Genomic DNA, 25,255 nt, shown 5'->3' on the forward strand with positions numbered 1-25,255 from the left:
GTTTGGCTTTAGATGAACTACTCAATGCAGTGATGTACCACACTGATTAGATTAGTCATACATAGATTAACAGTTTTAGAACAGTGGAGTTATATGGAATGATAAATTATGTTAAATTATTGTTGATTTTGTATTCACTTCCAGTGATGGAAGGAAAGTATATCATTAGATTTATCCTTTTTACACTTGTGTCCTGTTCAATCATTGTTATTTTTCATCAACAGATGAAAAATAAAAGCTAAAAGGATTTAAATATTTTGGCAGTTTATTTTTTACTTTTGCATCTGGTTTGTGACTTATCTCTCATCTTCCACTCTCTTTCTTAAGTTCAAAAAACATGCTCGGGGCGCTGCACAGAGTAAACTATTTACTCAGAAATTATCATGAACTAAACAGATATTAGTCATACTTAGTCAAAAGCTAAGTCAAACTGAAAAGATCTTGAATCCCAGGCCCTGATGTTTGTAAACTCTGCTGAAGTGTTCTTCCTAGTTTTGCATCATGTTTCCACTTGTGCCACCACTATTTCCTTTCCATCTAAACCCTCTCTCCTTCTGTCAGCAGCGGCTCCAGTTCTCGGACATGCCCACAGCTTCATTGCCACGACAACAACACAAGAGCACACCACACCGCCATCCATCCGACCAATCGGACATCTTCTCCACTCCCTCGGCTGCATTTCCATGGGAACGGGATGACTCGAGACCAGCAGCCAGGAGACGACTGCCACCTTCTCCACAGATGCCCTGCCCTGATGTCACAAATCAAGGCCTGTCGGAGCAGGGAAGTTGTGGGAAGGAGAAGGACCTCAAGACAGAGACGGACAGTGAGTGAGCATGTTCAGTGGTTACTATAGTGACATTTGGAGTTTCTAAATATACACACATGCAGCTCAGATAAGCAGCCTTCATCCTAAAGTAACATTTAAAAGTTAGCTGGATTGAACAGGACCTTGCACGGACATGCTGTCATCTATCTAACTCAGTAATCCTACGCTCTGAGGCAGGCCTCTGACTGATCATTTATACTGTGTTTGTCACAACTCTGATGCAGGCTTTTACAGTCCTCAACGAGATGGCAGTCTACATAGGTTTTCAGGTGCTGCTTACAATAGTCAACAGTGTTAACCAGCCTTAAGTCAATAGCAAGGCTCTTCTAGAGCCTGGGGGTCACTGCAGCTGAAGCTCAGTCATAGCTGGTTTTGAATTTATACTGAGCGATGGCCTGCAAACTCTGGGCAGAAGAACTCATCGCTAACTAATACTTTTTGGTGTATTGCCTAAAAGTAGAGGGCTGGAGTTATTTTGGATTTTTGTTATTACCAAAATATTCAGTGAAAAGAGGAAAACCAATAATGTGATAAGTTTATCAATACATACAAGACGCTTCCCTTTCCTGTCTAAGGACCTTAGCTCCAAGGCTGTTTTTTCACTACTAAAGACCAAAATAAATCAAAAATATATAAGTTTATATCATGCTCAGTCTTTTTCTAAAATCCTGGGCAGAAGCAAATGTTTATTAACCAGGCATTAATAGTGTATCTGTTTGGAATGAAGTGCTAAATAAATTACACTGCCTGTGATGATTTTGTTTACAAAAATTAGTGAATGAAAATTACTCCTTGGCCTTTTTTTAATGATATATATATATATAAATAAGAAGTAATACTTTAAAATAATGACTAGAATGAAATGTTTTTAGATTTAAAAATTATTATTTTTTTTTTACACATAATCTTGTTCAGCGACCTGCAGCTTCTGAGTAGTAAAAGTGTACTTTGCTGCCCAAAGTATCTTTTGTTCTGTGTATTTTTTCTGTTGGACCAGTAACGTTATGCATCTGTTGGTAATGTTACCGATACATGGAAGACGCATGTTTGTGAATTAAACTAAACAAGATCTTCACAGGAAGCAGTAACAAAGCATCTGAAATAAGCAGGAATGAGCCTACATTTATGTAAACGTAAACTGATGTTACCTTATCAGGTAATGCTGATGTAATACTAAATGTTTGCTTACTTTCAATTGAATGTCTTTCATGCTGCTGTCAGAAAGAATGAGTCAGTTCCAGGATTAATGACAGAGCTCCATCTAAAGCTTTGTCTAGATATTTGCTTAAGTACTACTGTTGAATAAATGTATTGTTGTCCAGCCATTCAGCATCTCACAGTAAACAGGATTGTAGTGATCAGGTAAGGTAATCATCTGCTGAATGAGTTGTTGAATGGTAATGCTAATGGTTAATGAATGACAGACAGAGACGGAGCAGTTCTGTTCAAACTGTTTGGAAATCCATCCATCCATTATCTATACACTGCTTTATCCTCTTTAGGATCGCTTGAGGACTGGAGTCTATTCCAGCTAACTTAGGGCCAAGGCAGGGTACACCCTTGACAGGTCGCCAGTCTGTCACAGGGAGTTTGTAAATGATAACTACATTTACTGAGGACAGTCAATCTGTTGTGTCACTGCAGGACAAGGGGACTCGGACACAGTCTTTTCCACAAACCCCGCCACAGATGTAACTATGGTAGCAGTATGCAAAGAAGGTGACAGCCGTGGCCTCAAAGTGCTCAGTAGACATGAAAATTTAAAACGCTAAATGCGACTAATATGTTTTTAGTTTAAGTTGACTAAACTCAAGTAAAACTAACAAAAGTCAGAGAATTAAAAAATTACACTAAGACCCATTTTAAATCAAAGCACTTGATCAATATCAGGTGCCAAAAACAATGTGTCCATGTTCAGGACAGAAACATAAACTGTGGTTTATTTATTATTTATTTGAATGAAGGAGTTGTCACTTAGTAAATTAGAAATGTAGCTGTTATTGTGATCTTGGTCTGAACAGTAAAGCCAAATAACAAAATGTTATTTGTTTTGGTTTGGTTTTTATCTCTGATCGGACTACCTGAAGCAATGTGATTGTCCTGAGTCTCATGTACTCTGTATAACCTCAACAACAGTTGTTACATAAGAGGCTGTGTAGAAATCACTGGCTCAGCCGGAGATTCTTCTGCCTGCTCCCAGGCCAGCTTCATAACGTAGAGTGGCCTTTACTACACTTTATGATTGTGATGTAACACTCCTCTTTCTCTTGGCTCCTCTGTGTTTGTTTGCTGAGAGGAGGAAAGGGACAGGTCAGTGTGAAACAGTAAATGCCTCTTATAGCTGCTGGGACACTGAAGAGGAGGAGTGGTACAGAATTTGCTTTAGGTGTGCTTATTTTGTACGTTTTTGCTGCTGTATTTTGCTCCTCTCCACTGTAGCTCTTCAAGTCACTCAAATACATTCCAGGATTTTATTCTGATTTATTTTGCAATAGGATTGTATGTGGTAAATTGTGAAAACAGGTCTGAGATTAGTAGTGCAAGAAATTGTGATTACATTTATGTCTATGTAAGACAAATACACACAAATACAGATTTTACAATAGATACCAAAACATTACAAAACACATTTTTCTTAGGACAAGCCAAAAATTGATTTTATCCCTGGCTTTGGAAATCAGCAGCGTGACACCCACAGGCTTGGTCTATCATACAGAGTTACAGCAGCTGTGGTTGTAACTGAGCTAGTCTGTATGGATTGACCCCATTTGTGAAGATCCCAGCTGTGTGTTGCTGCTCTATCGTTGACTGCTAATGGTCACGTCAGAAATCAAGATATTCTTGCTTTTACTGAAAATGCTCATTTAAGGGAAAAAGTGCTAAAATGTGTTTTCCACGTATTTCCCATCATCTGTTTTCTCTTTGTCGCCCTCCACCCACTCAGTCACTGTTCACCCAGTTCTATCCAACATTTGTGAGCAGTGTTTTCTACTGAAAGATGGCAGCACACTGTAATTAGTAATGAGTAAGGTGAAACTTTTACAAACACTGGTGCAGTTGTGTTACACTTGAAAATGATTAAAAGTGTCTCAATTATTAGAGAATTTGTTTGCAGTTACAGGACTGCTTGTGCCATATGCCTACTTTAAAATACATACAGCATAGATTTAAAAACAATGTAGACACACTGTGTTTACAGACATTGTAATTGCTAATTGTAACAAGACTTCCTGTTGTCCCTTTCCTTAGTCTACTCTTCAGTCCTGTTATTATGGTTTTATATTGTATTTTTAATTTTTTTTTGTTATTGTGAAAGGTGCTCAAGTAAAATTAGTTTTTCTTAGACCTGCTTTATTGCTAGATTGAGTATATTAATGTTATATCTTTGTGCATTTGGTTCATCCATCAGTATCCTTATCAGAAATGCGCCGTTGTATCTCTGCTCTGGAGGACGAGCTGTCTGCGAAGGCTGGCACGTTGAAGACCTTTCAAAACGAAATGGTGCTGAGTAAAAAGGAGCTTGCTGCCAAGGAGCTTAACCTGCAGAAAGTCCGCGATGAGCTGAGCCAGGCACACACACGCATGGCCCAGGACAGTGAGCGGGTAAGAACACACACACTGTTACTGCTACACATTCTTCTGGTGGTGCTCCTCCTGCTTCTATGACTGAAAACGAATGTGTTTCATACCAGTGCTAATATTTCTCTGAAGCCCTGCTGTTTGAACAAACAATGGGCGTTGGTGTCATTTATCACAACATTGCTCTTCCCTGAAATATAATCAGGAGATGTTGAGCTGGAAAAACGGTCCCCTTTTTCAGTTGTGCTGGAAAACAACTGAATCCATCTGGCCTGCACGTGTAATGCAGGGGAGAGACTGCCAAACCTCCCATTCATTAATGCTTTCATGATGTGTCTTTAATTATCATGACATGATTAAAATGAGGAAAGTAAAAGAAAAGCACTAACAAATGTGTTAAAACACATCACATGAAAGCAATAGTCTTAGAAGTGACTTATATAAAACGTTTATAAGACACAAATGTCACCATAAATATGACCATTTAGATCTAAACCTCACAAAATTTGAGTCTTACCAACTGCATTATCTTTCATGGGCATACACATTAAAAACCCATGACGTTATGAGCACAAAAAGGCTTGGTATTGTTATAGAGTTGTAAAGTGGGAGGAATTATTTCAGGGGCCTCTGGTTTCAGGAGTAAACGTCTCATTAATTTTCCCCATGGACAATGTTATGTGACTAATAGCTGGAGCTTCTGTGGTTTGGATCAACAGAAACCTCCTGATTATCTGTACCAATACTAAACAAGTACCTTACACACATCTGTGAGATAACAGTGTTTCTATGTTAAGTAACAGTAAGGATCCCATTTTGTTTGTCTGTGTTTGTGATATCAGGCATCAGGAGCTGAACAGAAGCTGAAGCAGCTACAAGAGGAGCTAAAGTGTCAGAGGCAAAATGCCGAGAGCAGCCGACTGCAGCACCAACAACGTACCAAGGAGCTAGAGAAACAACACCAGAGGGTGAGACATGGATGGAGAAGGGTCATATGGATGAAGAACTAAGGAAGACACTTGCTTTTGTTCCAATCTCTTTGTTCCATGTTACAGTTGAAAATAGATTTTGTGTATGTGTGTGTCTAGGACTTGACAGAGCTTCAGAAAGAGAGGCAGTGTCTAGAGAGGCAGCATCAGCAGGAGGTGAATAAGCTTAATCAGGAGCTCCAGCAGGCGAGGACGCTCCACAATGCTCTGCAGGCTCAGGCTGACAAGGTAAATAAAAACAAACGTACATACTTTACTTATATGCATTCAACTACATTTGCAAAGATAAGGTCTGTATCAACACCGGAAACTAAAGACCAAAATAATACTCTAGATATTTTTTATTCTTTGGTTTGTTTTTCTGTCCTGTTTTTTCTATTTCCTATATCTCTTTCCTGTTTTCTCTGCCTTTATTCCACCTTTTCTCTTAAACCTTTTTTTTTTATCATTTGATCCCAAGGTCAATAAACTTATCTCACTTCTTCTCCCACACTTGCTTCTTGCCCTTGTTGCTTTCTCTCACTCTGTGTTTCACTCTCTTGCTCTCTGTGTTTCTGTTTCCTTCCCCCTCCTCCTCTCCGCTTCGTCCTCCTCTCCCTTCGGTTTCTCCCCAGTGGAAAGGTTGAGCGGTGAAGGTAATGACGGTGTGACTACGTTTGAGCAGAGTGTTTTGGTTATGGAAGCGTGACACAAACTCATAACTTATAACTTGTATGTGAGAACTTGTTTTCTGTGGGAACTGCATGAAGGAATGGCTGCAGGATGAGGGTGAAGATGGATGGAAGATTTGTTGGAAGCATGTTGCATGAATGTAGAGAAGGGCGAGTGTGTTTGTGCTTGAAGATTTTTTTAAATTATTTGGATTTATTTAACAAGAAGGAATGTAGTGGCACTTATATTTAATCAGCAGAACAATAAGGCAAATTTTAAACTCTCATGCAAAAAAACACATTTCCTTGACTTTTTATGCTTTTGGTGTAAAAATTCTGAACAACAGCTCTTCATTCTACCCACAGTGTCCAATAAAACCTTACTGTAAGCCCTTTGTAAACTGCACCGATGTTATCTTCTTATACCTGATAAGGCTACAGAGAGTAAACATGCCAAAGAGGCTCAGCGTCACATACAGCGTCAGGAACATTCAGTAGCAGATAGTCAGCAGTTTACAGGGAATTTTGTGGAATTAGCATTCAGCCGTTTGCACATGCATGTCGTTTTTGAGAGACCTTTTATATAATTTTGTTGATACTCCCTAAATTTTAAGTTTAATCTCCACTTTCTATAAGTGCCCCAAGTGGCTGATTGAAATCTCTGTCAAACAGCAGGTTACTACAGGCCTGAAGAAACTCTCCAAAACCGGAAAAACGGTCATTTCCAAGAGGATTGCTTTCACTTCACTGATTTGATTGGCATGCAAGCGCAATTTATTAGTAGTCTTGTGTTGGGGAAGGAAATGCATAAAAAATTTGAAACAAAAATACCAAGCCCTGCTACTTCTGTCAGTAGTAATGAATACTTACAATACAAGTTACACTACTATGACTTCTGGCTTTACTTAATATTATTGCCTCATTAAATTGTTGAACAAAGCCATTGTTAGTGGTGGAAACTATCTAATTATTCATCACCACAAGAAGTATAAAGTTCATCTTTTAAGAACAACACTTTAATTGCTATTTGTCCTCTACATTTGCCACCCTTTTTTCTGGATCATGCACACTACAGTGTAGATGTTGCTGTTCCAGCATGACATTCAGACAGCATATGATCCAAGGATTATAAAATTCTAAAAGGTGAAGAAAGTAACACAGTATCAACCTGTTTGATTAATGAAGGTACTGTAATTACTATAATTAGATCAGTAATGTTGCACAGTGCTTCACTGTAATGCTACTTTTATGACTGTTCATATGTACAATGACAGGAGACCATGTACCATGTTTCATGAGAACTGGTGGGAAACCGATCAGCTTCAGTCTTTGTTAGTTTCCCCAGAGAGAAAGTCAATACACTAGACACAGCTTATGCTTGCTATTGATCAATGATCGCTGCCTTGCTTTCCGTTTCCTTCGCTTTTTCTGATTTCAGCACCTTAAACAACAGCCATTCATTTCTTCTTTATTGTTTCCGTTTACCTCTTACATTCATTTCTTTTATGAATCATTTCCTTTGCCTTCTTTGAATTGAGTGTCCCTGTTGTCTAGCAGCTAATGAGTTATAATTTCCTCCATCAGCTGTCTCTGCAGAAGCAGGTGTTGGACAAAGAGTTGGACACCACGAAAGAGAAGCTGAAGTGGACAGAGGGAGAGCTGAAGGAGAGTCAGAAGAAAGAGACACAAACACAAGCCAAACTGACGGTAATGTAGACACACAGTGATGATCCTGAGTCAAAGTCTACATTTATCAATTATTCACTAGCTGGGCAGTTGGTATATAATAAACTCCATACATTTTTAAACAACATCTTAATGTGCCATCTGTCAGACTAATATTTTTGATAATGCGTGGAGTGTAAATAAATAATAAGTTAATCATGGCTTCTTCAATCATCCAACTGCAGCATCATATTTTAATAAAGATATAGCATTAGACAGAATTTCAAAGAGCTAAAAACATTGGTTGTCAGATTCGTAAATTTTGTAAAAAATGAATTACCTCCCCTACCAGTCACTTTTGCAGCAAATAAACCTCATCCTAGTGTACTCAAAAATGTCCAGGTGTAAATTACTGAATCTGGATGGTGAACTGCTGAACTTGCACACAGTAAAGTGTCTCTCTGCATCAAAATGTCTTGTTAAAACTTTACGAGAGCAGAGGAAATTTCACACTCCTGGGTTGTTTGCTTGTAACATGTGGTCCAGCTTGCAACATAAGTGCTAATGCTGCCTTTATCTACAGCTTGTTTGTCTGTGGTTTGTTGCTGTTGTGACATTGTGTTTGTATGTAGACTCTTTCTATATAGTTATTAGTGGCTTAGCTTTAATCTGATGTTGAGAAATTAAAAATGTCTTATCAGGGACATAGTTGGCAAACATATTTTAGGGATACTGATGTCTTAATTTCACAAATATTTGAAGATCCTGACTTATTAAAGAAGATTCACTCCACTAAGCTGAGCACTTCTTTTAGATGCCTAAATAAATTCAGTCAGAGTTCAGTTTGAGTTGACTGGAATCAACCCACCTCATATTATTAATATAATTTTTTTTATCCTTGCTGTAGGAAGCGGTGCGTGAGGCAGAGGGTGTGGCAGTGAGTCTGGAGCAGAGCCGGAAGAGGGAACGAGCTCTGGAGGAGGAGGGGAAGAGACGAGTGGAGGAACTAGCTGACGCCCTCCGTCTCATCAAAGAACTGCAGGGTGAGCAGTGAGCTGTGGGTGGTGGAGCAAATCCATGAGATTTATTAGTCATGCAATAAGTACTGATAATAGTTATGCAAATGTTAGATGTTATTGAACATTGTAGAGAGACTTTGTTTTCTCTTGCATCCTTTCACATGACAGTCAGAGGTCAGGAGTTGATAAGGGTGCAGGCTTACAGACACTGCAGCAGAACAAATACTGTAGTTGACATTATCTTGAATCAGTGACCTCTGGTGGACTTACTGTGATAATGCTGCCCCGTTGAATAATTTCTGATTTTGTGGAGAATAAAATAGACTTTTTTTTATGTAGGAGGAGTCCTAAACGTTGTACTTGCTGTTAATATATATAATGCAGGACATGTCCTGTTCATTTCCTGCAATGCATGAGTGTTAACCCTGTGCTGCTCTCTGCTGGTCAGTGATGCATCATCCATATTAAAATTCATCTAAATGTTTAAGCAGGTTTAATGCATGGGCTCAATAAGTGGAAGAAAGCAACTTTCTTTAGTGCATATTGGGTCTTTATATAATAAAATAAATTCTTATTCTTTTATTTGTGTCTCTTTCTTTTTAACTCCAGAGCAAAACTCCGCTCCAGCACCCCCTTCACAACCTGTCCAGTTCTGCCCTGTTGGACAGAGTTTCTCACCTCAGTCTTCCTTTCCTCATCACCCTCGACCGGCCACCCACTCCAAGAGACCTGCTTCTACCCGAGCTGAGCAGAGGAGGCAAGAGGAGGAGGATGTAGATGCCAGAGGGGCTGAGATTACAGCATCTTACCCTTCTGACAGAGAGCCAGGAGAAGGAATTGACTCTGAACACATCACTGACCTCGTCTCCCCAGGCTCGGAGCGTTTGCAAAGAGCAGGACACAGAAGAATAAGTAATGAAGAGGATAACAGGAGTAGAAATGAGTTTTCAGACTGTGACATGTCTGGACCAAGCAAGAGTGACTCTTCTCACTCTGTAGTCAGTGCGCCCGTCAACCTGTCTGTAGATGGTGATAAGGTGATTGATCCTGAAAAAACACGTTCCCTCAAGTCCGAGCAGACCATCCCCTCTGAAGAGCTCAAGAGGGAGAATGCCATGCTGCGTTCAGAGCTCCAGGATGTACGTGAAGAACTCCAGAAACGTCTTGAAGACCTTGAAACTCAACGACGGGCCGAGACAGAAGCCAGGACCCGCCTCAAACAGTTGAGCCGCAAACACAGCAGTCAGACTGTGGAGAAGGAGGAGAAAGACAAGGAATGGAAGGCACAACTGGAGAGTGAAAAGGCTGAGACAGAAAGGTTAAGGAGGACCATAGGGGCTTTGGAGGCAGAGATGAAGAGGGTAAGGGAAGAAGGAGACAAGAAGGAGAGAGAGGAGCAGGAGGAGGAGAAAAATCAAGCACAAGAAGACAGAGAGAGTGAAATGATAGAGCTTAATATGCAGCTGAAGAAGCAGCTGGCAGAGTTCAAAGCCCAGCTGGCTTTAGAACGAGAGGAAAGAAAAAGAGAGGAGGAGGAGAGGAACCAAATAACAAACACAGACAGTGATGTGAAGACGGAGCTGAGCATAAAACTAGCAGAACTTCAAGCTGAAGTGGAAGAACTAAAGCGAAGAGGCAAAGAAGAATCACAAGAAGAGGAAAGACTTTCAGTTGCCAACAGCCCACTGACATACTTGACTCTCCACAATGATGAGCTCAACTCAAACATCGTCTCCTGCGATCGCAAGCTCCTCCCTTCACCAGAGCAGCACCTGCTCTTCTGCCAATCCACCAACCAACGCAACATGCTTGTGTCTCAGGCAACAGCAGACATCATCCAAGAAGAGATAAAAGTGATCGATGCTGAGCACTCACCTGTGTCAGATGATGATCAAACAGGTGGAGTGGCCTCTGACCTAAAAGACACCGAACATAACTATCTGGGAGGGTCTTCTCCATCCGATCCCCAGAAAGGTGAAGTTGCTGTCTCTGATCTGGCAAAAGAGGTAGCACACCTACAGGGGGAGTATGCAAAGGAGACAGAACGTGCTAACCAGTACCAAGTAAAACTGGAGGCCCTGCAGAACCAGGTAAATAATGGTGGATATACAGAGACTGAGTAGAAAAAAACAAAAAAAACATATATATTGATAAGGTACAACAAAAACCATTTTTTGTATACTCAATCATCACTCTTGTTTATCAGTTCACTAAAAGATCATGACGGCCAAATGTAGAATCTTTTAATCTCCTTTTTTTTTTAAACTCCTGCTGTGTTAAACCTTAGCCTTTAGTCATGTGTTACTGTTTATGCTACATGTCACGTATTGATCCTTGATCCTTGGGTTCAGATAGAAAGTATTGGTATTACAACATGGAAGATTAATTTTAGGGTACTATTACAGTCAAAGACTATACAAGAGAGAGAACCCCAGATTGAAATCTATGGGAGTATGGAAGTAATGCCAAAGATGGCATTGTATGGCAAATAGCCCTCCAATCCCTCAAAAAGTGAATTGTCATCTTGTTGTCGTGAAACTGTGCACATGCTTAGTACAAGTATGATCCAAAGGGAAAGATGCTTTTTACGCCTCAGTGTGGGGCGAAGTTAGAAAATGTTTTACGATTTTTGTTTTTCAGTTTTAACTGGTGACTGTACATCCAGGTTTTATGTCCAGGTGACCATTGAAATTGCAATTATTGCTCCTTCTCTCCCCATTCATTTAGACAGGGGCTTAGTCCCACTTGCTCAGAGGGAGTCTAAAGGCAACTTTGGATTGTTAGGTTCTCTGTTTAAATCTGTAAGGTCTATACCTCACTGTGTGCTATGTGATGACATATGTTGTTAGCTGCGCTATACAAATAAAATTGAATTGAATAGTCTTATTAGCCCGCAATAATTGGCCAGGGGTGTTGTCAAGATGGCTGCCAAGTGCTGAGACTTCCATAGAAGGACGCTGTTAAAGACGGCAGTCAGAAAAAATATATGGAAAAATGACTACAAACAATAAATATGGAAAAGTACACATGCACATAGATTAATTCCAACATCACTGCTGTAATTGTCTCCAAAACCATTGGAGGAGACAGTGAGGTACACCTCTGTTTAAAAAAAAAAAAAGAAAGAAAAAAGCCTACCTGGCCAAATTGCAAGTTGGTTACAAGCTCAGTACCAAAAGGAATAGAAGACCTCATATATATTTGTTTTTGCCTAATCCAAGGAGGTAAATTCTCAGTCTTGATCAAAGAAAATTTAACTCTGTGTACAAATGAATGCACTAGGAGTACAGATGATCGGAGCTTTCTTTGTGAGGCAAATTTCCAAGTGGCAAAGATCATTTGAATTTACACCAGTGACTTCACAGCATGCCATCACAGTTCTTCCTAGTAGACATTTAGTTTGTAGACTGGTATTACCAAATTAGTAGATATTAGCTACTGTTAAAACTGACTCATAAAGAAGGTAAGCTTCCATGAGAAGAGCAGTGCTTGTTTTTCCTTTTTAAATATGCAATGTGCGCAAGCTGTCCTTTAAACACAGTAAAGTACAGGCTATAGTGGCTCATTACCTGTTTCTCTTCAGCATTTTCTTTATTCCTTCAATCTTATTTTCTTCTCAGGTGACACGTCAGACCCAGCAGCTAACCATGGCCTTTGAGAAGCAGAGTCAGCATATCTCAGGCCTTTTAGCTGAGCTGCAAGAGAAGGAGAGTGCCCTCCTCAGCCAGGGGGAAGAACTGCTGCGATGTAAGCAAGAGCTTGATGTATTGAAAACTGAAAAAGAAGAAGAGATAAAGATGACGGTCAAAGAGGTGGCGGAAGAGGGACAACGACAACAAAAACACGATGACAAGTTGGAGTTGTCGGAGACCCACTCGAAACAGGAACAGAAGTGTCTCATCGCCCCCCACGACGCTGCAGACTCACTGGCGGATGATGACTTACATTTACAGAAAGATGTAAGTCAACCACAGACTAGGACATGTATCGCTGAAACACCAACACTTGGTAGCAGTGAAGAAGACAATGAAGCACGAGGATTGGGAGAGCATCCAGACTCTGTAGACTTGAAAATGGCTCCGAGTAACCACGACCCTGCTTGTGTGATGGTTGAGAATCAGAGCGGTCACAATGGAGTAACAGCAGACATGATTACACAACTGCTTGCTCTCCGACAAGAGAATCAGCTGCTGAAACAAAGACTAGAGGATTTGACCATTACAGACACCAGGAGCCCAACCTCACAGACCGACTTTGAAAACCGAGAAGACCCAGTCACGCAAAGCCATAACACAGGAGATGCTGCTGTGTCCTGCTTAATGGAGCAGAAGACAAATAATGTGCCTAATGACGTCACGACTGAGGAACAGCAGTCGCTGAATGTGAAGAAGAGTGAAGGTGAAGGACACGATCTAGAAAGAGAAGATAAAACCACACAAGCTGAAGAAGATTTAGATGAAGTGTCTCAGGCCCACATCAACCACCTACAGCAACAGGTAGAGGCAGCGAATAAACTCAACACGATGATGTTTCATGTTTTACTGAAAAAGAACGACTAAAAGATTATCTTTCTTTGTTTTAATATGTGAGCTTTATCAGTTTCATTCACTCACTTCTGTTATTTTCTTCCTTTCCAGGTGGAGGCGCTGCAGATGAAGGTAAGAGCTCTCTCTGCAGAGACCCAGCAGAAGTCTGAGGAGCTTGCAGTTTGGAGACTGGCCTCCCAACCAGCCCCAACATTTGACCAACTTATTCCCAGCACAGATGACCAATGTGAAATACAAGAACAGGTCTTTGCTGTCAGACAGTCCCAGTCAAACTTGCAGCCGACAGATGAGATGATCAAGGACCAGGGTCAAACTGTCCAGGAACCCATGCTGGGTACACAGAAGAACCAGGGTAACATCACAGTCGTCAGAGAAGACCAGTTATTCCTCAGCTGCTCCTCCAACAAACTGCAAGTCCGCACATTATTCTCCAGGTAATATGAGCACTAGGAATGTCTAAATTAGATCCTACCATTTGATATAGTATATACATATGTACAGTTTAATGTATGTCTGTGTAAGGTCTTCTTTTGTGTCTGCTGGATTTAACTTTGTTTCTTATTTTATCACAAGACTTCAGAACAGCAATGTTGTTGAACCAAAGAGCCTCCATCCCTCTAAAAAGACTGCAGCACTTCAGGAATACAATCAGGACACTGCCAAGACTGACCAGGTGATTTTTTTCAAAAATCCACACTCACTTACTTACCAGACCACTGTATTTTTCTTTAGGCTCTTTATATCAAGAATATTTTAGTAGAAATCGCTCACCAGCTAAATAAATGCAGCACATTTGAGGCTTACCGGCCCGTAATTTCCTGAGAACTTCCTACAAAGATTCTTGGAAGGAACTGTGTAATTTGGTGCAAATTATAGGGAAAATAAAGAGTGGTTTAAATTGGTACACTTCAAATTAAATAATTCAAAATCATTGCCAGTGTAACCCAGAGAGTCTTTTAGTCAGTGCACAGCAGGCCATCTGAACATGAGAAATTCAGTCTACACTGAAGCATACAGCTCAACATATATTGAGCATAACTTTTTTCATAATAACCAGGTAATGACTGAATGTTTATTCAGGTGTATATTGAGCTATTTCTGTCTTCCTGTTAGTGTCAAATTGCACAGTTTCAATTCTTTCGAGAACATTTCCAATGTAATTTTTCAAGAACCTGTGAAGTAAAGCATTTGTACTTTTGCATAAAAATTCAAAACACCAGTCTGACATAGGAAATATTGCTCTAGTTTCAGTTTTGACTTTATATACACTCATTTTGCCTGTTAAGTTAAACATGAGATCTTTAATTGCTGTGTTTTGTTTCTTGACTCAGGAATCTGAAAAAGAAAACCAAGAAATTAACTTCTTACAACAGTCAGATGCTTGTTCAACGCAATACAAACTGAAGAGAGACACTGAACTCATCCAGATTTCATCAGACAAAATGGCTCAACAACCCGTAGCCAAAGATGCCCACAAGGTCTCGAGACCAAATCCAACCAAAATGGAGTGTTACACAGGGAGACTGGACCCAAAGCAGAACCCTTCTAGAGCAACCAACGAAGTATACACAGTCAGTAATTCTGCAGACAGAGGTGTGAAGTTGGAAATGAAAAGTGTCAGCAGTCAAACAGAGGAGAGTTTGTGTCATCGAGATGTATCAACAGTATGTGCAAACACACAGACAGAAGTGGAGGAAGAGAATGAACAAGAGTTGGTGGATTCCCCTCCTGTCTCTCCTGTCCCATTAGCCGAGGGGACGAGGGAAGGAGAAAAAGTGTTGTTTGCAGGTTCTTTCCCTATCCCGGCTGACCCGGCCCGGCTGGCTGAAAGAATTCGCCGTAACAGGACACAGTTGTCAGCTGCCTTTGATGACACGGAGTATGAACCCTATGGCCTGCCGGAAGTCGTTATGAAAGGTAGGTTTGTTAGCAATCGTAGGTCTGTGAAGTGAAAAAACTGGAAATTGTCAGTCTCAGACTGGAGTATTTTTTGGTTTGTGCAGAACTGAGTAAAGAAACAGTTTGTACAAAATCCTTCTCACATCAGAATCTGTCCACTGATTCCAGCTTACAAGCTTTCAAACCACTGCCTGCTCGGCACTTAACAGCAAACGGCCATAGTTAGAGACTAGCTGGTAAACAAAGTGGAGCATTTAAACTGCTATCGAGCCAGATATTCCTTTAGGAGTTGGTAGAGACTAGACCGCTACAAAAGGGGAATATTGGACCTTTATTAACCAGTTGGACACAAACATGACTCTGAATTAGTTATTGTGTTGTTCGGGCATTGTAGGATGTAAATAAGCAACTATATGCTCCCAACTTATTTAAAAAGTGATGAAAATGTTAAGTTCATTGCCCCCAAGTGGACAAATATTGTGTTTTTGCAAATGTAAAGGAAAACAAAAAAATATGTCTTGTTTTAATTCCTAAAAGATTTATTTTTTTGACAGAACCAGACTATTTGTTTGACCTCCTTCATATCAGAGTATTTATTTTATTATTTAATATCATTATGATTGTTATATTATGTTTTTATGGGATACATCAGATTAACACTCTGGAAATCAGACTATTCAAAGGAGCAGATTTAAAATCAAAACCCTGTTGGGAAAATAAAAAACAAGAAGAACAACTTTGACTAGATAGGATATCAAAAATACACAGTATGGCACCTTTCTGTTTGAATTCTCGGGTACTATATGATACTTTGACCACCTTCGATTCTTCCCACAACAGTTTGCTGGATTAGATTAATTTAATGGTGTTTGTGGGCCATTCATAAATAGAAGCCTCCAAATATAAACCTAAGTTTCTTCTGTTTTTTTCTCTGTGTTCCTTCTGTGTATACGCTCTCGATTTCTGTGGTTTCACACTCAGTTGATCTGCTTTCAGATAATCCTTTAATTTATTTGTTTGTCTCCCCCACTTTTCAGGTTTTGCTGACATCCCCAGTGGCCCCTCATGTCCCTACATTGTGAGAAGAGGTTTGTTAGGCACAACTGTTGTACCAGCCTCTCCGAAAGACCCCGGAGAGGAGGAGGATGAGACGGATTAAAACAGCAACAGGTAACCTCCAGAGAGTATCCCTCATGCAGATTTGTTATTGTTATTTTTAGTAGTAATAATGAATAGTGAGGAGTCTGAATAGGTTCAGTGGCTTTAATAATAACAATGGCAGGGTGTGTTCAGGTGTGTTCAGAGCTTCATCAATAAGATCTGGTCATGGAGATGATTCCATAGCTCGCTGTTCTTAGTTTACTCTTTCCTGCCTTTATGAGTGATGATATCATGGTTACGTATAGAAATAGAAAGGACACAGATTGTAGACATGTTTGAAGATGTCTACTCATGAGACAAAAAATAGTCACAAACTTTTTAAAGCGACAAATGGTATGGCATTAGCGATAACAAGTTTGTTTGATAAGGCACAGCTTCAAAAGCGAGTGTGAGGGTTCTTTGCGTTTTGACTTGCTAACAGGACAACACTTTTAATCCTCTTTTTTTATTGTCAACATATCACTTAAAATCCAACACTGTTCGACTCTGTAGTTTCCAATTTTCCCAGGTAGTTTATCCACACAGCAGCATATTCATTAATTTCTGTGTATTCTTTGCAAACACGTCACAACTCAGACACACAAGATCTAGTTTTTTAAAAATGTTTAATGTTGAATTTTTACAAACATGAATCAAACAGGAGTAAGTATTGTTTTGTTAGGATTATTTTTCAGCTATGGATTTTGGCCACTAGTGATTATTTCCATGAACTGTTTAGATAATGGATTATCACAGTCATTTTTAATGGAAAAATAGTGAACTTGTCAAAATATTGATCATTGTCCAGTTGCAGCTTCTGCAGTGAGGGGATTTGCTACGCTTCTTAAATCACTGTAAAATACATGTCTTTGAGTTTTGGATTGTAAACTTAACAAAAATCTTTCAAACATTTCACTTTGGACTCACCGTCACCTTTTTGACATTTCACGGCAAAAACAGTTATTCAGTTATCAAACAAACAATCAGCATATTAATCAGTAAAGAAATAAATCATTAATGCAGCTGTTTTATTCGTGTTTATTCATAATCAAGGAACAGTCAACAGTGTGGCTCCGTGGTGGTTGTTACTAAAGACTTGGCTTTTAATAGGATTTTTTTTTTTTTTTGCAGAAAATTTCACTAGACTTATCTGCAAAAATATACTACACATCTTCACAAAAATCTTTACATCAAGTGAACTTATTGACAGATTGTTTCCTTTTTTTGTTTGATTATGGCTATTTAGATTCTGTGTAAGAATAAAATTTGTATGTCATACTTTTGCATGTTTTTGTCTACTAGTTGTCTACAGATCTGATGGGAAGACCTGATCACGATGGCTTCACAATGAACCTGAGTGATGGCCGACAGCAGCTTCAGTGACTCGAAGCACTTCAGACTCTGAAACAAACACAAGACCAGTTCAAAAAGCTTCGATCAGCCATGGACTGCTGTACATGTGTGTGCAGGTAACTGGGACTGCACCGATAGAATAAACACTCCACTGTGGATCCAAAATGTATAAATGGTCATGAGTTTATCCTCAAATTACTATGTGGAGACTTGCCCATCACCATGCTGCCACTTTTCACCCACCTGTATATTTATGTATAGAGGTGGTGATTTAGTGATGCCTGTTGATGTTTCTTGAACCACTTTTCCAAAGGGATTGTTTAGTTTTTTGAAACTCAGAAGTAACTTATGCCTCGCCTTGGCTTACTTTGAATCAAACAGTGCCTCGTTGATGTTTTTCTAAACAAGCACTTGTCAAGATAAGTTTGACTTGTTTTCCAAAAGGATGAAGCCAAGAGAGGCCTGTTGTGAGAACATGATATATATTTTCTTTCTTTTTTTTTTCTAGTTTTTTGAGGTGGCTTATTTATGGACACTTGAATGTGTTTTAGTTACGGGACGTTTACAAAATAATGTGTGAAAGCATAGTGAGTGTGTGTGAAACAATAGCTGTGAATATGAACATGTGTGTCCCCATCTTGATGTTACTGTTTGTGTGTGAGGGAGAGAGTGGGGTGAGCACATGTCTATGACTCAGTCTAACCTGCATTGGTTTCCGCTCCATGTATGGTGATGCACTCTGCGCTCCCTCTCTGCTCCCTCTCCTGCTTTGCTTCTCGGTCTTTTACACTAACAAGCTCTTGGTGGTTAGTTTCACAACAAATTCACCAAAAACTAAACATTTTAAGCTTTACTATGTTAGAATGCAGATAAATTGAGGTGGTATCTTTATAATGGATCAGAAATAATTTATTTTACCCATGTACTTGGGTTTTTTGTGTTTTTTTTTTTTTTTTGCACATTCGTTACTGTGCCATAGTCCATGTTTATACATTTCGATTTTGCAGATGAGTTTGGAGTTGCTGTTCAGTTTGTCGTGTGTCCTGTAGCAACAGATCTCACTGCTTTGCTTACCTACAAGACTTGACCAGTTAAAGGAATAAGTTCACATTTTCCAAAGTCTAATTAACACCATATTCTCATGTCCATACTTGCTGTTGAATTCCCTTTCAAAAGCAATTTCAGTGTAAGTAATGGGGAGCTGAATCCACAGTCTTGGATCTTAAGTTTAGCAGAAGCCAATATGACACTTGAAGCATCTGAGTTAAGGTTTGGTTACACAAGAACGGGACACAGCATAATTTGTCTTTACTTCCCTCTGAAATATTTGCTTGGAGCTTGAAGCTTGGTGATGCAGCTGCTATACTTGCAGGGCTTGTAGGTGAAATGAACAGTTAGTCACAGCAGCTCCTGGAGATTTTCAGTTTTATCTCTTCTGTTCTGTTTTCCCTCTTGGTATTTGATTTATCAACAGTTACTGAGGAAGGAAAATGAAACTCTTTAGTGTGGTGGTCGACCAATTTTTCCAGGTCAAAACAAAACTGATTCTTTGCAATCAAGGAGACCAGTAACTGATCTTGGAACCATTATACATTTAAAAATAGGGTCAACTCGGCACTGTGGAGGTGCCTTGTTTTTGGTCAACGGCATTGAATTTGTGTGTCAAAGTCAATGTTACAATTTTACGTTGATTTACGTAGTCTGTAAACAAACCCACTAACTGCTGTGATTCCAGTGGAATGACTTGTTAAAGCACAGCGTGACCAGCCCTTTAGCCTAAGGGTTTCTTCCAAAGTTGGACTTTACAGCTCAGAATTTCCTCTTTATGTTTCGATGGACAGTCGTTCGTTGCTGAGTTCTGGCGGACTGATTGAAGCAAAATAAAGTTTCAAAACTAAAAGCACCGTAACATCCGAACAGACTGATTTAATTTGTCCAAGTTAGGCCGCCGAAGTCTCATATAAGGTTACCAGTTAATTACACTGAAACTGCTCTCAGAAAGGTTCTCTGTACAGCTAGTATGAGGAATAATTGAAGTAGAGTACTTTTGGTTTTTAAACTTAATTTGTGTTTCAAGGTAGTTGCCCTCTCCTGGCCGTGGCTTGTTGGCTCAGTGAGAACACAGTGGACTGTTGCTGCCCTGAATCAATGTCATTTATCTGCCATTCGGACCCCCTCGCACACACACAAACACACACTTCGCCTCCCTCTCAGCTGCCTTCATATCTCTGGGATCTGTAGTCTTTTGGCAGTGAGGAGGGATTGTCAGACCCTGAGCAGGGAATGTCACTGCGGGTTTGTTGCCTTGTTTTGAACACTTTTATGTGAATGTATCTGTATTGTGTCCGCGGCTAGAATAAACGGCTTCCTTTGAATTTACATCTTGTCTCTCTTTGAGGCCCTTTGAGCACGAGCCGGGCCCTGTGTTTTATATTTCATGTCATGATGATAGGTCTGTTTGGTCCGCTATGTGCGAGGAGTTGTTTTTAGTGCTGGTGTTCAATTAAGTCTAAATGAGCGCCATGGTCCAATGAAGACAGCCTCAAAGTGTTTTTAAGTAGAATATCTTGATTAAATCACATAAGTATTTCCGCAATTACCAAAGTCCTCTCCCTTTGCCTCTTGGTCACAAACACATTGCTGAGAAGGTGCTGAAGGCTTTAAAGGAGCAGACTTGGATCAAAGAATTAAAGAGTCAATGAAATAGATAGACTCTTCATCTTTAGAGTCTGTTTTATTTCATCGTGCAATTCGTCCTCGAGTACTAGAAAAATTGTGTGTACTATAACTCTGACTTTGAAGAAACAAGTGTCTCTTTTTACTTCCCAAAAAGACAGAGGTTGCAAAGGCGAAGGATTTAGAGATCTAAACCCTCCCACGTCCAGCTCAGGAAACCCCGGGCCCTCTGCTCTTCCTCTGCAGTGACGGCACTTTATCACACTCACAGCGCCGTAATGGATTTCACATGCACTCACACGGCCCAGCCTCGTCCCCTTCTTCATCTCCTCCTCCTTATACGATCTGCTCTCCTCTGACAAGAGTGATGTAGGGTCACGAGAATGGGGAAACACCTTCCAAGGAGAAAACACACATGCACACATGGATTTTCACAACACACACACAGAGCTCTGTGCTGAATGGTGAGAGAGCGGAACATGCTGCATGAGGCGAACAAGGATAGCAACATTTCTCCAAACTGAAGGTAAGATATGCACAAAATAATGTCTTTGAGGAGGGTTACTACGAGTTAAGTTTTTGAGAAGTGACCGATCTGTTAGTTTCACTGGATAAGCAGAAATGTATATTTTTATCATGCATGCTGTTTGGTTTTAGATCCACTTTGGAAGTGTAGCTCTGAGGCCTCGATAAGTTTCTTTTTGCTTAAAGGTTACCAAGTATAGTAGCAGACTGTCACACTGACTTAAAAAGAAATGATCGATCCTCTGCTCTGACTTTCCTGCCTGTGTGAGTTCTCTCTGACCCTAACACTGTGAATAATGCAGTAACTACAAGCAAAACTTAGAAGCCAATGTGTGTAGTTGCTGTATATGATAAATGTTTTATAGTGGGAATGTTTTTCTTTGATTTTGTTGCTTTGTACCAAAATTTCAGCCAGTTAACGTTTTTCTGTGCTACTTCTGTAGCTCAAAACAATCCCATCTTTATGTGACGATCACTCCTTTCCAGAGCATGAAACCAGAGATCCAGAATTGTAACCTGTGATCTCCTTCTGACGTCAGCGTTGCTCGCTGAAAAACTGTTAAATACTTTGAGGGGTAAATACATCTAAAGGAGCTTTATTTCCTGCCCGCACTATAAATTCTTTGGTAGATACTACATCTTCACTCGTAGACATTCATCTCTGGGGGCTTGGATAAAAGGGGTTGAGGCAAAATTTTTGTCCAGCCGTGGCAGATGTTTACGTTGACAAACAGGCCTCTTTTTGTTCACTGACATACAGTAGAAAGAGTACAGTCACAAATTCTGTTGATTTGAGCCTTCAGCTGCAGCGCTTCATTGAGATTAGCCTTTACGTTTGTTTAGGGTCTTACATACTCCATTGCTGTGTTTATTGTAAAATAAATGCAATCATAAAGTCAAAATAATTTTTCTCATCTTCTCAACTTTTATGAAGCGTTAACCCGTCCCTTTGACAAAAACTGCAAAAATGATCAGAAAATGTTAATATGTTAAATAAGGAAACGTGGTTTAAGAATAGATTAACTCATTTTGTTGGACAAAAATCCTTCAAACAAAGAAATGTAAACAATATTTTTGTACACGGTGAACCCAGGAATGTTTATCACCCTGTGAACTAACTTATGAATTGTTAGAAAACTCCAACAACAGAAATCCAAATATTTATTTTATAAGTAGTAGTGCTATGTTGAAAATACTGTCAGTTAGAGTCAGATATGAAGAATGTAGAGCTTGTGAACATCTATTCATAATAATATGAATCAGCTGATGTCTCGAAGACTCCAAAATAAATCTAATTTCCTGTGGGAAGAAGTCATCAATTCAAAAATATGTTTAGAGACAAATTTCGTAAGATGAGAACATTTTCAGAGTGATTATTTCAGTATCATGTTTAAAACTATTTAAATAGCTTCCTCCTTTAAATGAGCAGAACAATGTTTTCACAGTTTAACTATTAAAACAAGTAGTCAATGTCTGCTCTCAGTGCAAAGCAGGTTGATAGTTTCCACATCACAGTTAAATACTGAACATCGATTGGTTCCCAAACTAGTTGTGACGTGTGAAACTGAGATTTAAGTTGAACCCTCAGAAAGAGAACATGAAAGCTGGCATCTGCACGTGCTTCATCCTACACAGTGACGCTCAGACAACCAAGTTACATAACAATAAGCAAACCACATATTTTGGTGGAGGAGGACTTGAAGTGGGTTTTGTTAAAAAGGACCCTCAGTCTGCAGGATCACAAACTGAACGTGATGGCTTAACAAATCACACTTAGAGGAACATTTGCAACAGGTTCAGCTCTTTTCCATTTTCGTAGTCAATCTCAGTTTACGTAGATTTTTCATATACACCTGCCTTGAATGTAAACCTAAGAATAGTCTGTATACATCTCGTCCTGGCCTCGTGCTTCCCTCCAAACAGCTCACCTCATGATTTATTACCCCACCTGCCCCACTGTTTAACTTAAGATTAGATCACAGCCTGTCAGCCACACATCCCTTCTCTCTCTAAGCCCCACTCACTCAATATCTTAGCAAAATATCAAAATATGCCAGCGAAGGTTTAGACAGCGATAACTAATAATATGTCAGTGTTGAAGCCGGGGCAGAGAGCGAGACTCTCCACACAAACCAAAGCCAACAGTCCATTAGTGCAGAATGCTAACAGTTGAGACTCTGGGAAATCTCAGGACACTGTCCAGGTCCACGTGGACTCGACCAGAGCCGGCCGACCCCGAGCAAGAAGCTTCCTAAATCCCTGCCCCTGTTGGTTTGGGGGTCTATCTTTAAGGTAAACGCAGTTCAAAAAAAAACATTACAAGCAAAGTGAAGATAAGTGATAAACATGTTTTCGATTAATGTCAAGATTAATGGATTTTTGGCAGAGTCTAATCATGTGTGAGACCACTGGCAGGGTGGCCTGCTGTGTGTCACTTCTTCCCTGGTTATTATGACAAAGTCCCTGCAATGTGCACACTTATTTAAAGGCACTAATGCCCTGCTGAGACAGAGCGAATTGGGGAAACGTGCCAGCTTAAAGCTTCTAATACACTTTACACACATGATTTTGGTCTTTACCTAACCTAATCTGTACTTTTGTGTGCCTGAAAGTATTCAAGTGGTTTGAAGGGAAAAGTAATAGACCCACAATCCTCCACTCTTGAACCCTGAAGATACAGGCGATCAGAGAGCAGGCAGAAAGTGAATCCTAAAAGGAAAGAGGAGTCCGATATTTCCTCATCACCTGATTTGCAGAGCTTTAACATGGGATGACATCAGTGAGTTAAGGTACTGTCACAGTTATCCTCTTGGCTATGAAACATGCTTTAAAAAAAAAAAAAGCGGGGTGGGGGGAACAAACGAATCGAAAAGCATGTGGGAGTGAAGAATAGGTCCTTTCAACATTATAGTAATGCTGCATTTCGCTGTGATCACACCGGCGGCTCCACTGAACTCACTTATCCTTTTATCCAATTCAAACAAGCACATCTCTGACTCTAACTGTGCAGACTCTAATTTTTGATACTGTTTGTTTAAGGAGTGTTTCCTGGCAGGTCTGAATTTCAGTCGAGCCAAGCACAAAACAAAACAATCTTTGTCTGGACAGACAGATTTGTTTATCTAGCAGCTGTAAGGTTCATTCCACTAATCGTATCTTTAAGCAGTAATATTATCATTAGAATTGTCTCAGAACATCCTTTGTTACACACTAATACGCAAAAATAATAATCTTTGTTTTTAAAGTCCATTCTAAAAATTGCTTCTTAAGGTGGTGAACTAAAGCAAGTCATAAAATCATCAAGTTTTAATCAGTATGTAAAAATACAATTTGTTAAAACTTAAGTTAAATAATGAAAGGCTCTCTGATAAAGGTAAATTTTGATAATTAAAAGACGTCACTTACTCAGACGACCTTATTTTGTGTGGCACGTCGTTCACTCTGTCCCCTTTAGCTGAGCCCCTGAAACTGGCAGAAGCCCTCTGCCCGAGGATCTCACAGTCCGTACAGAACTAAAAGGTCAGAGGTCTTAGCTAGTTAAGAGGCCAAGAAGGATCTTAGAAGTAAAATCATAAAACCTCCCCTAAAACATGCTGTGAGGCGAATGAAGGCATGCAAGATGGTCTTTGTGTCTTTTAAAGTTCAGATAGATTATGTTTTTTGAAATATTTTTGAGATCATAAAAGTAATAGAATAGAAATAGAAAAATTCCCACGTCAGGATGGTTGTATGATGACAGAGTTGTTATCATCAACAACATCAGGTTCTCTGTGTTTTATGCTCACACTGATAAAGACAAGATTTCCAATACTGGGGTGAATAAATCGTTTGTGCAACATCTTGTTATGGGCTTGCATCGACGCTCATTCTGACGTCCACAGGCTGTGTGTGTGTACTACAGAAAATTGTTGTACAACCACGCTATGAACGCCTTTTAGTCCTTCGCCTGTAAACCAACCCGAGGCTTTAGGAAACAGGCCTACAAAGCATTCTATAGACAATTTTGTCCATTGAATGCTTTGGTAATCGCCCCTTTGATTGCTGACTCAGACAGCTGAAGTCTCATTGATATAAACTGGAATAGGACGGATTGTGTTACACAACTCTTGTATTGAAATCACATAGGAAGAGCTTTCAGTCTACAGGCACTGTACACATGCAAGTATTGTTGTAAGACAGACTTCATAGACTTTACTACCGTCAATGCAGCAGCTCTTAAGGTAACTCAGACTGTTTGCTGCTGGTTAGTGTAAACATTTTATGGCCTGATATTGTGTTTTATCTCTAATGCACTGCAGCTGTCATATTTTGTGAGAAAAGTGCAGGAAACACTAAATGAAAATCCTGTGTTGTTCTTCTACACCATGTCAGCCATTCTCACTGT

At 39.8% G+C, this 25,255-nt stretch overlaps 1 protein-coding gene across 2 annotated transcripts in view; it reads left to right on the forward strand.

Annotated features, from left to right (window-relative positions):
* LOC103374183 (centromere protein F) overlaps positions 1–20,049 on the forward strand; it is a 26,863-nt gene extending 6,814 nt beyond the window's left edge. Inside the window, exons 6-18 of one of the 2 annotated variants that reach the window (XM_008304227.1) lie at positions 562–826; positions 4,239–4,432; positions 5,251–5,376; positions 5,497–5,625; positions 7,632–7,754; positions 8,620–8,755; positions 9,341–10,821; positions 12,352–13,227; positions 13,369–13,712; positions 13,852–13,951; positions 14,610–15,195; positions 16,215–16,347; positions 17,620–20,049. In XM_008304227.1, coding sequence (XP_008302449.1) covers positions 562–826; positions 4,239–4,432; positions 5,251–5,376; positions 5,497–5,625; positions 7,632–7,754; positions 8,620–8,755; positions 9,341–10,821; positions 12,352–13,227; positions 13,369–13,712; positions 13,852–13,951; positions 14,610–15,195; positions 16,215–16,336 — 4,482 coding nt within the window. In that variant the 3' untranslated portion in view covers positions 16,337–16,347; positions 17,620–20,049. The remainder of the gene's footprint in view (positions 1–561; positions 827–4,238; positions 4,433–5,250; positions 5,377–5,496; positions 5,626–7,631; positions 7,755–8,619; positions 8,756–9,340; positions 10,822–12,351; positions 13,228–13,368; positions 13,713–13,851; positions 13,952–14,609; positions 15,196–16,214; positions 16,348–17,619) is intronic. The other variant, XM_008304235.1, reaches the window with a different exon arrangement.
* Positions 20,050–25,255: the final 5,206 nt, after the last annotated feature.

This window comes from Stegastes partitus, unplaced genomic scaffold (assembly GCF_000690725.1).
Source record: "Stegastes partitus isolate 25-593 unplaced genomic scaffold, Stegastes_partitus-1.0.2 Scaffold39, whole genome shotgun sequence".
Lineage (NCBI taxonomy): Eukaryota > Metazoa > Chordata > Actinopteri > Pomacentridae > Stegastes > Stegastes partitus.